At 33.6% G+C, this 13,850-nt stretch overlaps 1 protein-coding gene across 1 annotated transcript; it reads left to right on the top strand.

The window, feature by feature from the left end:
* The first annotated feature begins 7,144 nt into the window (after nt 1–7,144).
* On the top strand, nt 7,145–12,738 carry LOC139859524 (uncharacterized). The gene is made up of 9 exons (XM_071848304.1): nt 7,145–7,342; nt 7,625–7,879; nt 7,923–8,240; nt 8,349–8,708; nt 8,793–8,966; nt 9,128–9,639; nt 9,849–10,466; nt 10,840–11,229; nt 12,381–12,738. Exons 1-9 carry the CDS (start codon nt 7,145–7,147, stop codon nt 12,736–12,738), a joined length of 3,183 nt encoding a protein of 1,060 aa, XP_071704405.1.
* Nucleotides 12,739–13,850: the final 1,112 nt, after the last annotated feature.

Raw genomic sequence — 13,850 nt, 5'->3', positions numbered from 1 at the left:
GATAAAATAAAATTGCGATAATTAAAAAGTACGATAATTAAAAGTGCAATTAAATACAATAACAATAAATAAAAGTGCGATAATTAGAAGTGCAATTAAATATAAAATAAAGGAAATTAAATATGAAATAAAAGAATTATGCTTATTTAAACTTCCGTAATCATAATGTTTGACGTGTTGATTTTAGTTTTATGCCCATGGGTTAATTGTCCTTTGTCCTGGATTATTTAATATGTCCGTCTGGTTTTTGTCCATAACAGTCCATCAGTCATAAATATAAAGTGCGAGTATCCTCGTCAAATTATCCTTATACCCGAAGTTAAATATTCCAACTAATTAGGGACTTAAACTGTAACAAGATTTTAATAGTTTGTTTAATAATTACACCAGGTTATCGACTGCATGTAACCCAAGGTTTTAATACTTTGTTAACAATTATGCCAAGTGTCCTTGTACATAATTTCACCCCTGTTTTAATAATTCTAGTGGCTATTAATCCATTCCCGTGTCCGGTTAAATGAACGATTATTCGTACATATAAATACCCCGCCCATCGTGTCCGATCGAGTGTATATGGATATTTATAGGGACGTCCAATTGTAAATCTTTATATTAAAATTAAAAAATTATCATTTAGTTAAACAAATATAAAGTCCATTAATAGCCCATAGTCTAATTTCCACAAGTGTCGTTCTTTTGTCCAAACCCCAATTATGGTACAAAGCTCAATTACCCAATTTTAATATTTTTTAGCCCAACATCATGATTACTTCGGATTAAATAAGCATAATAATAACTTAGCTACGAGACATTAAATTAAAAAGGTTGAACATAACTTACAATGATTAAAAATAGCGTAGCGTTACACGGACAAAATTTCGACTTACATCCTTACAACATTCGCTAACATACCCTTATTATTAGGAATTAAAATTAAAATTAAAATTAAAATATAAATATATATATATTACGTATATATTGAGAGAGAGATAGATTATTGGATATTTTTACGATCAGAATGCGTTTCCTTTTATAGGAATTTTCGTCCAGGTGAGCTCCGCGAGTCGCGGCCTTTTCCTTCTTTGAACTCCGCAAGTCGCGGGGTTTGGAATTTCAGTTTTTGTGCAGGCCAAAAATCGTTCGTTTCAGTTTTTAATATTTTAATTATATTTTTTTATTTTTCTGTTTTAAATTTTTATATAAAATATTTATATAAATTAAATAAAAACTTATGTTTTAAAAACTAAAATAAAAATAGAAATACTTTATAATAAAAATCTTAAAACTAGATTTATATATTTATTTTTTTTTCGGTTTTTGATTTTATGTTTTAATAAAAACAAAATATTTAAATAAAACTTATATTTTTTTTAAATAAAGAAACTTTATAAAACTTAATTATTTAACAAACTCTTAAAAATATTTAAATTTTTGTTTTCTTTTCTATGTTTTCGAATATTTAAAACGTATTTTTATAAAAACGTATTTTTATAAAAACGTATTTTTATAAAAGTAAACTAAAAATAAATTTTTTTTTTATTTAGCGTTGCGCTTCCAGCTTTTAAGCAAGAAATTAGGTTCCCCGGCAGCGGCACCAAAAATACTTGATGTTATGCAAGGTGTATATAAAATAGCTTATAAATTTTACAAGGAAATACTATTAAATGCGATACAATTTTACACAAGATATTTATTTATTTATAGAATGGATATACTTAAACCTTGCTACAACACTTATAGGCAGTGTACCTAATCGTACAGTAGTGTAGTTTTTAGTAAGTCTGGTTCGGTCTACAGGGAATCTTTTAAACAAAGCTTAACGCTATATTAGTTTTATTTTATAAAAATACAAATATATATATATATATAAGTAATATTATTATTATAAAGGGGGTTTTTACCGTTTAATGACCGGTTTGTCGATTTTAAAAACTTAAGTCGCAGTTAAAACCAAATGAAAAATATTAAAAATAAATACAAGACTTAATTAAAAGCGTAAAATAAATAACGATAATGAAATTGCAATAAATAAAAGTGCGATAAAATAAACTTGCGATAATTAAAAAGTACGATAATTAAAAGTGCAATTAAATACAATAACAATAAATAAAAGTGCGATAATTAGAAGTGCAATTAAATATAAAATAAAGGAAATTAAATATGAAATAAAAGAATTATGCTTATTTAAACTTCCGTAATCATGATGTTTGACGTGTTGATTTTAGTTTTATGCCCATGGGTTAATTGTGAAATGTCCAGTTCTTATTGATTAAAAACGTTCCATATTAATTGATTTCGTTGCTAGGTTTTGACCTCTATATGAGACGTTTTTCAAAGACTGCATTCATTTTTAAAACAAACCATAACCTTTATTTCATAAATAAAGGTTTAAAAAGCTTTACGTAGATTATCAAATAATGATAATCTAAAATATCCTGTTTACACATGACCATTACATAATGGTTTACAATACAAATATGTTACATCGAAATCAGTTTCTTGAATGCAGTTTTTACACAATATCATACAAACATGGACTCCAAATCTTGTCCTTATTTTAGTATGCAACAGCGGAAGCTCTTAGTATTCACCTGAGAATAAACATGCTTTAAACGTCAACAAAAATGTTGGTGAGTTATAGGTTTAACCTATATATATCAAATCGTAACAATAGACCACAAGATTTCATATTTCAATATACATCCCATACATAGAGATAAAAATCATTCATATGGTGAACACCTGGTAATCGACATTAACAAGATGCATATAAGAATATCCCCATCATTCCGGGATCCTCCATCGGACATGATATAAATTTCGAAGTACTAAAGCATCTGGTACTTTGGATGGGGCTTGTTGGGCCCGATAGATCTATCTTTAGAATTCGCGTCAATTAGGGTGTCTATTCCCTAATTCTTAGATTACCAGACTTAATAAAAAGGGGCATATTCGATTTTGATAATTCAACCATAGAATGTAGTTTCACGTACTTGTGTCTATTTTGTAAATCATTTATAAAACCTGCATGTATTCTCATCCCAAAAATATTAGATTTTAAAAGTGGGACTATAACTCACTTTCACAGATTTTTAATTCTTCGGGAAGTAAGACTTGGCCACTGGTTGATTCACGAACCTATAACAATATATACATATATATCAAAGTATGTTCAAAATATATTTACGACACTTTTAATATATTTTGATGTTTTAAGTTTATTAAGTCAGCTGTCCTCGTTAGTAACCTACAACTAGTTGTCCACAGTTAGATGTACAGAAATAAATCGATAAATATTATCTTAAATCAATCCACGACCCAGTGTATACGTATCTCAGTATTGATCACAACTCAAACTATATATATTTTGGAATCAACCTCAACCCTGTATAGCTAACTCCAACATTCACATATAGAGTGTCTATGGTTGTTCCGATATATATATAGATGTGTCGACATGATAGGTCAAAACATTGTATACGTATCTATGGTATCTCAAGATTACATAATATACAATACAAGTTCATTAAGTTATGGTTGGAATAGATTTGTTACCAATTTTCACGTAGCTAAAATGAGAAAAATTATCCAATCTTGTTTTACCCATAACTTCTTCATTTTAAATCCGTTTTGAGTGAATCAAATTGCTATGGTTTCATATTGAACTCTATTTTATGAATCTAAACAGAAAAAGTATAGGTTTATAGTCGGAAAAATAAGTTACAAGTCGTTTTTGTAAAGGTAGTCATTTCAGTCGAAAGAACGACGTCTAGATGACCATTTTAGAAAACATACTTCCACTTTGAGTTTAACCATAATTTTTGGATATAGTTTCATGTCCATAATAAAAATCATTTTCTCAGAATAACAACTTTTAAATCAAAGTTTATCATAGTTTTTAATTAACTAACCCAAAACAGCCCGCGGTGTTACTACGACGGCGTAAATCCGGTTTTACGGTGTTTTTCGTGTTTTCAGGTTTTAAATCATTAAGTTAGCATATCATATAGATATAGAACATGTGTTTAGTTGATTTTAAAAGTCAAGTTAGAAGGATTAACTTTTATTTGCGAACAAGTTTAGAATTAACTAAACTATGTTCTAGTGATTACAAATTTAAACCTTCGAATAAGATAGCTTTTTATGTATGAATCGAATGATGTTATGAACATCATTACTACCTCTAGTTCCTTGGATAAACCTACTGGAAATGAGAAAAATGGATCTAGCTTCAAAGGATCCTTGGATGGCTTGAAAGTTCTTGAAGCAGAATCATGACACGAAAACAATTTCAAGTAAGATTTCCACTCGAAATAAGATTGTTATAGTTATAGAAATTGAATTAAAGTTTGAATATGATTATTACCTTGTATTCGAAAGATAACCTACTATAAGTAACAAAGGTTTCTTGATCTTGGATGATTACTTTGAATGGATTTAGAAAACTTGGAAGTAAACTTGCAATCTTGGAAGTATTCTTGATTTTATGAAACTAGAACTTTTGGAATTTATGAACAACACTAAGAACTTGAAGGTAGAACTTGAGAGAGATCAATTAGATGAAGAAAATTTAAGAATGAAAGTGTTTGTAGGTGTTTTTGGTCGTTGGTGTATGGATTAGATATAAAGGATATGTAATTTTGTTTTCATGTAAATAAGTCATGAATGATTACTCATATTTTTGTAATTTTATGAGATATTTCATGCTAGTTGCCAAATGATGGTTCCCACATGTGTTAGATGACTCACATGGGCTGCTAAGAGCTGATCATTGGAGTTTATATACCAATATTACATACATCTAAAAGCTGTGTATTGTACGAGTACGAATACGGGTGCATACGAGTAGAATTGTTGATGAAACTGAACGAGGATGTAATTGTAAGCATTTTTGTTAAGTAGAAGTATTTTGATAAGTTTCTTGAAGTCTTTCAAAAGTGTATGAATACATATTAAAACACTACATGTATATACATTTTAACTGAGTCGTTAAGTCATCGTTAGTCGTTACATGTAAATGTTGTTTTGAAACCTTTAGGTTAACGATCTTGTTGAATGTTGTTAACCCATTGTTTATTATAACAAATGAGATGTTAAATTGTTATATTATCATGATATTATGATATATAATATATCTTAGTATGATATATATGCAGTTAAATGTCGTTACAACGATAATCGTTACATATATGTCTCGTTTCGAAATCATTAAGTTAGTAGTCTTATTTTTACATATGTATTTCATTGTTAATACACTTAATAATATATTTACTTATCATTTAACATAATTAACCAAGTGTATCAATATCTTAATATGATTCATATATACCTAGTAAGACGTTGTTATAACGATAATCGTTATATATATCGTTTTCGAGTTTCTTAAATTAATAGTCTCATTTTTATGTATATAAATCATTGTTAAAATACCTAATGAGATACATACTTATAATAAAATCATGTTTACTATATATATAACCATATATATGTCATCGTATAGTTTTTACAAGTTTTAACGTTCGTGAATCACCGGTCAACTTGGGTGGTCAATTGTCTATATGAAAACTATTTCAATTAATCAAGTCTTAACAAGTTTGATTGCTTAACATGTTGGAAACACTTAATCATGTAAATAACAATTTCATTTAATATATATATAAACATGGAAAAGTTCGGGTCACTACAAATTGTCCCTTGTCCTGGATTATTTAATATGTCCGTCTGGTTTTTGTCCATAACAGTCCATCAGTCATAAATATAAAGTGTGAGTATCCTCGTCAAATTATTCTTATACCCGAAGTTAAATATTCCAAATAATTGGGGACTCGAATTGTTACAAGATTTTAATACTTTGTTTAATGAATACACCAGGTTATCGACTGCGTGTAAACCAAGGTTTTACTACTTTGTTAACAATTACACCAATTACCCTTGAATGTAATTCATCCATGTTTCAACAAGTCTATTAACTATTAATCCAGTTCCGTGTCCGGTAAAATGAATAATTATTGGTATTTATAGATATCCCGTCCACCGTACCCAGTCAAGCGTATGTGGTTATATATAAATACGTCAAATTATAAGTTTGTATATATTAAATTAACAAGGTATTGTTTAGTTAATATAAAACCCATTAATAGCCCATAGTCTAATTTTCACAAGTGTCGTTCTTTTATCCAAACCTCAATTATGGTACAAAGCCCAATTACCCAATTTTAGTAATTAGCCCAACATCATGATTACTTCGATTTAAATAAGCATAATAATAACTTAGCTACGAGACATTAATGAAAATAATATAAACATAACTTACAATGATTAAAAATAGCGTAGCGTTACACGGACAGAATTTCGACTTACACCCTTACAACATTCGCTAACATACCCTTATTATTAGGATTAAAATTAAAATTAAAATTAAAATTAAAATATAAATATATATATATATATTAAGTATATATTGAGAGAGAGATAGATTATGGATATCTTTACGATCAGAATGCGTTGCCTTTTATAGGAATTTTCGTCCAGGTGAGCTCCGCGAGTCGCGGCCTTTTCCTTCTTTGAACTCCGCAAGTCGCGGAGTTCGATTTTACAGCTCACACCATTTTGGAGCCTTTCTTGCCGACGGATTATTATATAAATATAATTTATATAATTAATTATATATTATATTATATTTATATACATAGTTAACTTGTAATTTTTAGTCCGTTGCGTCGAGCGTTGAGAGTTGACTCTGGTCCCGGTTCCGGATTTTCGAACGTCCTTGTGTACAATTTAATATCTTGTACTTTACGTTTTGAATCTTGTACTCTTGTAATTTTGAGACGTTTCTTATCAATAATTGGAACCTCTTTGATTGTATTTTGTACTTTTGAGCTTTTTGGTCGTTTGCGTCTTCAATTCGTCGAATCTGTCTTTTGTCTTCACCTTTTATTATTTAAACGAATATCACTTGTAAATAGGACAATTGCAACTAAAAGCTTGTCTTTCTTGAGGAATAATGCTATGAAATATATGTTCGTTTTTAGCATTATCAACAGGAAATGTGAAGAGTTGTCGGAAAAGTGAAACTCAGGCGGTTGATGACTTAGAATCAGGCTGCTTTGGAATCTACAACCTTTTTGAGGAAAACAAAGAGATGGTCGAAGATACGGCTGATAGCAGTAACCCTAGACCTAGTACCAATGCAAAATTGTTTGACAAGTCTGTTAGGGCTACACCTATCGATGAGAATTATAAACACGAGGGAAAAGGAATAGACGGTGTTAATGATTACAACGATAAACATACAGATGGTGATGTTGGGCCACATGTGGAAGCTAGCCCAAAGAGTGCGGTTAATGAAAGCCCAAAGCCCACTTAGGTTAATGGGCCTTTTTAGAATTGTACAAATGCCAACCCATATCATCTTGACCATAAGACAAAGGACCCAATTAAAAATAAACATGCACCTCCTATTTCATCTGGTTCAATGAGAAATCGCAACAAGCATCGTCATCACCGTTCCAGCTCCAATTCATCTCATATAGCGAATATGGGCTCATGTTCCAATCGTAGCTCCAAAACTTGTGAAGCATCCTATTGTAATGAATGCTATTGGCATTCGATTATGTATTAGAGCGCTTCTTCAAGAATCCGCAGTGCTAAGTCGATTTCCAGGAAGGGGGTCCAAGTCGATGGGGATGATAAATTCAATTGTAAAGGGTGCGGTAAACATTCCAAGCCAAAAAGGTGCACATCCAGGTCAAAGATTGCAGATACCGAGAGATCAAAGAGCAGCGGGTCTTATATCAACAGGACGGAGCTAAAGGATTTTGGGGAACAAATTGGGTTACGGTGGCCTAATCCCGCTCCCAACCCCCAATGGCCTTCTGTAAGGTTCTGTTTTCGTTCGTTTCTGTCCTTTAATTATGAAGATCATTTCTCTTAATGTTCGAGGGTTTGGGGTTGATGGGAAATTTGATTGGGTAAAAGGCATTTGTTTGTGTGAGGGTCCTGATGTGTTAGCACTTCAAGAAATGAAGAGTGGACATATCAGTGACCGTTGGGTTTATTCGTTATGGGGCAATAATGAATTCGGCTATGTACAAAAAGAAGTCGTTGGTAACTCGGGGGGCTTGCTCCTAATTTGGGACACCAAACGATTTAATGTCAACAATGCGGTGGGCAATGAATTCTTCTTAGCTATTCGTGGGAATTGGGTTGGGTTCGAGAAAGAGTCATTTATTGTGAACGTTTATGGTCCTCATTGTGATTCGAGTAAAAGGAAGTTTTGGGAATCTTTAGACTCTCTCATGAGAAATGTAGATTCGGCATGGGTTATTTGTGGGGATTTTAATTAGGTTAGGGATCAATCGGATAAGCTCAATTATGTGTTTAATCAAAGGAGGGCCGATTGGTTTAATGAGTTTATCAGTACAAATAATTTGATTGAGGTTGTTATTAGTGGGAGGAAATTTACACGAATAAGTGATGATGGTTTAAAATTTAGTAAACTTGACCGTTTCTTAGTAACTGAAGAGTTTTCAAAATTGTGGGAGGATCTTTCGGTTATTCCTTTGGAGAGGCGGGGTTCGAATCATTATCCCATTATCCTTCGGGATTGGGTCATTGATTTTGGCCCCAAGCCGTTCAAAGTTTTTGATGAGTGGCTTAGCAAGGAAGGGGTTGATGAAGTAATTCGTAAGGCATGGAATTCTCAGGTTATTAGTCACAAGGATGATTGTCGTTTTCGTGATAAGTTAAATAATGTTAAATTTTCACTTAAAGATTGAGGTAAAAAAGAGTTTGGATCATTGGATGAAGAGTTAGCTAAGTTAAAATTTGAAGCTGATGAATGGGAGCGGAAAGCAGAGTCAACAACGTTAAGTGATTCAGACCGTTCAACGTGGTTAGATGTTAGGCGGAAGTGGCTAGAGAAAGAGAGGGTTAAAACCAATATGCTTAAACAAAAGGCGCGTGTACGATGTGCTTTAGAAGGTGGCGAGAACACCAAGTTTTTTCATTCTAGCATCCGACAAAGGTACACCAAATGTAACATACGGGGCCTTAATATTAAAGGTTTGTGGTGTGAAAATCCGTAGGAAATCAAATCTGAGATTTTGTTACATTTTCGTAACAGATTCAGCAGCTCGTAGGCCACTGCTCGACAGCTGGTCTTTTTACTAGTGTCGGTTCTGCTGCAGTCGGGTTTAATGCAAACTCCCTAACAACCACTGAATCAGAGTCACTTGAAGGTATGTTTCTTGAGGACGAAGTATGGGAGGCCGTTAAGAATTGTGGTAGCACGAAGGCCCTGGGACCGGATGGATTTAATATGCGATTTTTCAAACAAAATTGGGAAACTGTCAAAGATGATATCATGTTAGCGGTCCAATCATTTTGGAATACTAGTGAGATTTCAAAAGGGTGTAATGCTTCATTCATCACTCTCGTTCCAAAAAAATTGGATCTGATGTCCTTAAACGACTACCGCCCGATTAGTCTTATTGGTAGTTTGTACAAAATCATTGCAAAGTTGCTTTCTAATCGTCTCAGGAAGGTGGTTCCTAATCTAGTCGGGTTCGAACAAAGCAATTTTATCAAGGGTATAAATATCCTTGATGGGGCTCTAATCGCTAATGAGACACTGGGGTATTTAAAACAAAAACGAATCAAAAGTTTCATTTTTAAAGTGGACTTCGAAAAAGCTGTTAATTGCTTGAGTTGGGAATTCTTTATGGATGTTATGGAACATATGGGTTTCTGATCAAAATGGCGACATTGGATCCTTTCGTGCCTTCGTTCGGCTAGTATCTCCATCCTTTTAACGGCTCACCGATTAAGGAATTTATCCTCTAAAGGGGTGTTAGACAAGGTGATCTGTTATCACCTTTTCTCTTTATAATTGTGACGGAGGCACTTAATGTATTGATTAAGGCGGCGGTTTCTTGTAACCTTTATTCGGGAGTGGAAGTGGGAGGGGATAAAATTCTCATCTCCCACCTCCAATACGCGAACGATACCATCTTCTTCGGGTCTTGGGAATTAGAGAATATGTGGAATCTTATTAAACTCCTTGAATGCTTCGAGTTAACTTCCGGTCTTAAAGTTAATTATCATAAGAGCAATTTATTCGAGGTTGCTGTGGATAGTGCGGAGATAAATGATATGGCAAGGTTACTTGGTTGCAAAGTAGGCGAATTCCCGTTCACTTATCTTGGGTTGCCGGTTGGTGCAAAAATGAATAAAATTTCAAATTGGTCACCGGTATTGGATAAAGTTGGTAAAAGGCTAGCGGATTGGAAAGCTCGTGCGATGTCTTTTGGTGGTCGCTTGACACTTGTGAAATCGGTATTAAATAGTCTCCCGTTGTATTACTTCTCGCTCTTTGGTGTCCCGCCGTGTGTATTAAAAAAACTCGAGAGTGTTAGATGTTCCTTTTTTTGGGGTGGGTCGGGGAATGATTTAAAAATGGCTTGGTAAAATGGGATGAGGTTTCACTTCCTTATGGGGACGGGGGTTTAAATGTGGGATCTTTAAAATGTAAAAATTTGGCTTTGATCGGCAAGTGGTCATAGAGGTTTAAAACCGAAACCACCGCGTTGTGGGTCAAAGTTATTAAGAGCTTATATGGTAGTTCGGGTGGGCTTGATATCTTTGATGTTTCGCATGGTTTTACTTATGATTCGATTTGGTCTAATGTTGTTAAATGTGGTAGTATCATCGACTCTTTAGGCGTTTCTTTCAGGAAGTCGTTTGTTAAAGTGATTGGTGATGGCTCGTCTACGTCTTTTTGGAAGGACTTTGGCTAGGTGACTTCACCTTATAAAATAAATTCAAGCGACTTTACAGGTTGGAACTAAACGGTAACGCGTCAGTAAGGGATCGATTGGGTTTGAGTAACAGTGGGAACAAACGCAACTGGGCCTGGCGTCGAGATCCAACAGGGAGAGCAGCAGGTGAATTCGCAACTTTTTCCGATCTGATAAGTTCAGTTTCAACAGTCGACGGCACAACTGATTCTTGGAGGTGGACATATAATACATGCGGGCTGTTTTCAACACAAGTTTTAACCGGGCAGATTAACTCTAAAATTCTGCAGGCTGGGACTTCGGTGTTCGAAACGGAACGTAACAACTTGGTGCCGAGTAAACTAGAGGTGTTCGTGTGGCGTAGTAGGAAGAGATTTATCCCTGTCTTAACAGAATTGGACAAAAGGGGCATCGACTTAAACTCGGTGAGGTGCCTAATTTGTGATAAAGTTTAGAATCGGTGGATCATTCACTTATTTTATGTAGTCTCGCTTTTGATGTTTGGTCCAAAGTATTTGATTGGTGGGGATTAGGTGGGGCCTCCAACTTGAGTATTGACGAACTATTTCTCGGGAACTCTAATTGGCTATGACAGAGGAATGGCGTAAAATTTGGCAAGCGGTTGAGTGGACTAGTGTATACCTCATTTGGAAAAACCGGAATCAAAAAGTGTTTAAAAACAAATGTTGGAATCCGCCGGTCGCGCTCAACGACATTTAAGTCAAGAGCTTCGAATGGGTCGCGAAGAGATGTAAATCGAAAAATATAGATTGGCATAACTGAATCCATAATCCACAATCCTTTGTTGCATAGTTTGTAATTAGCTTGCGATAGTTCGAGTGTAATATTCTGCAACCTGCAGTTGTGTGTTAGGGGCTTTGCTCATAGCTCCTCATTGTACATTTGAGTTTTTATGATAATAAAAAGTTGCTGCCGTTCAAAAAAAATTATTTTATTTTAAAAATATCACTAGTTCTATCTCTATCTCTATCTCTATCTCTATAATAATAAGAGGTGTATATATATGGGCTTAGCCCAATGACTATCTAGGTGGCTAGGTTGACCAATATACTACGTACTATATATATATATATATATATATATATATATATATATATATATATATATATATATATATATATATATATATATATATATATATCTATAAAACAAAATTAATATTGATATATATCTCTAAGTTATACGGAGTAACTTTAAACTTCAACTTACCCATAGGCCATAAAACCCTACAACTAACATGTCGATCGCGAGCGCAGCAATCGTGCCGTCATTGATAGTACCCAAAAACAATGTCGACTACAACCATCCGGTCCTGCAAAACACCAACCATAACCAAAGTGCTGTTGTTAGACAGACTCTTAGTGAGTCTACACAAGCATGTATATATTCTTTATTATTTTTATGCATGATTTTAGTATTCTTCCTCCCTATTTTCTTCGAAGCAATTGAACAAACGACCATCCCACAAGTTGACGTGGATGACGTCAATCTCACTCGATTCATGTTGTCGCCAACAAACCACACGTTGTACTACTATGTTGCGGCTAACTTGACCTTTAGAAACCCATACAACATAGTGGGTATACACTTCGATAAAATTGATGCCGACTTGATGTATCAAGGCCAGCGATTGGGAACGAAAGAGTTGCCCATGTTTTATTTACTGCCTAAGAATGAGAAAAGTTTTGTGAATGTGTTATTAAGAGGCGAACATGTATTGCAATTGATTAATGGCGATGAGAAGATGGTTTATGAATCGGAAAATAAAAGTGGTGTTTATACGATTGGTGTGAAGGTTAGAATTGTGATGAGGACTAAAGTGATGATGGTGAATTGGAGCACGGTGCAAAGTGTGATTATGATTGATAATTTACAGGTTTCTATTGGTGATCATCATGAGTTTTTATCTGCAATTTGATACAACTAAGTGTTGGTTTGAGGAATTAATAGCTAGCAAGATCATGAAAACTCTTATTAATATAAGACTATGCTTTTTCATTTTATTTTTAACATTAGTACGTACTTCTGAATGCCACGCTTTAAGAAATTATTGTCTACGTATAGTTTTGTTAAATTTTCTTTTACTGTTTTGGATTTTATCTTGGATATTAACTTATTATAGTTGATGTATTATTCTTTGTTGGCCTGAACACGAGAGAATAAGAAAATCTTTACCACAGGCGAAGGCGAAGCTATGTTTAATTAAGTTAATAATGGAATTTGTTAATCTTTAAGAGTACATATTGTAGCTTTTGTAAGGTAAGTCTGTAATTATGTTGGGTTTATTTTAGTTCTAATTTTACTCGATCTGTTGGAAATAGGAGGTTATGTATATTATTTGTGGAAGAGAGGATTGATGATTTAGAAGTTTGATTGATATTGAAAGCTTTTCTTTTATTGCTTATTGATTTGCTTGATTACAAATGAGGGGTGAAGCCCTCTATTTATACTACTCAATGGAGTAGTCTAGAACTCTTCATCAACTAATATCTAGATATTTCCTAAGTATTTTCTAGACTTAGATATTTTTACATGATTATTCTACACACATTGACTACTACACATTACATGAAGTTTCTAGATATTGGACTACAATCTTGATCTATATACTTGTATACTTGCAAGCCCATATCCAAAACACATAGTCCAAAATCAAGTTTAGCTTCCAACAGCCCCCCCCCCCCCCCCCCCCCCCTAAACTTGATTTCGTCACTCCGAGCATATTCCGTAATCTCTGAAACGTCTCGTGTTTTAGAGGCTTTGTGAAAATATCAGCAACTTGGTCAAATGACTTTGTGTACTTTATCTGCACCTCTTTATTTGTAACACACTCCCTGATGAAATGGTATTTTGTATCAATGTGTTTGCTTCGATCATGGAAGACTGGATTCTTTGCTAGAGCAATCTCAGACTTGTTATCCACATATATCTCTGTAGGTTCCTTTTGAAAAAACTTAAGCTCATTTAGTAACTTCCTGAGCCATATTGCATGACAGGTGCACGATGTTGCTGCTACAAACTCAGCTTCAC

Source organism: Rutidosis leptorrhynchoides, chromosome 7 (assembly GCF_046630445.1).
Source record: "Rutidosis leptorrhynchoides isolate AG116_Rl617_1_P2 chromosome 7, CSIRO_AGI_Rlap_v1, whole genome shotgun sequence".
Taxonomy (NCBI): domain Eukaryota; kingdom Viridiplantae; phylum Streptophyta; class Magnoliopsida; order Asterales; family Asteraceae; genus Rutidosis; species Rutidosis leptorrhynchoides.
This window is presented reverse-complemented; position numbering and strand designations above follow the sequence as displayed.

Excerpts from the sequence above, each read along its gene's own strand:
- LOC139859524 (XM_071848304.1), top strand. The coding sequence starts at position 7,145 with ATGGTCGAAGATACGGCTGATAGCAGTAACCCTAGACCTAGTACCAAT. Across the intron at positions 7,343-7,624 it reads AAGCTAGCCCAAAGAGTGCG|AGCGCTTCTTCAAGAATCCG; the intron begins GTTAATGAAAGC and ends ATTATGTATTAG. Across the intron at positions 8,967-9,127 it reads TGCTTAAACAAAAGGCGCGT|ATTCAGCAGCTCGTAGGCCA; the intron begins GTACGATGTGCT and ends TTTTCGTAACAG.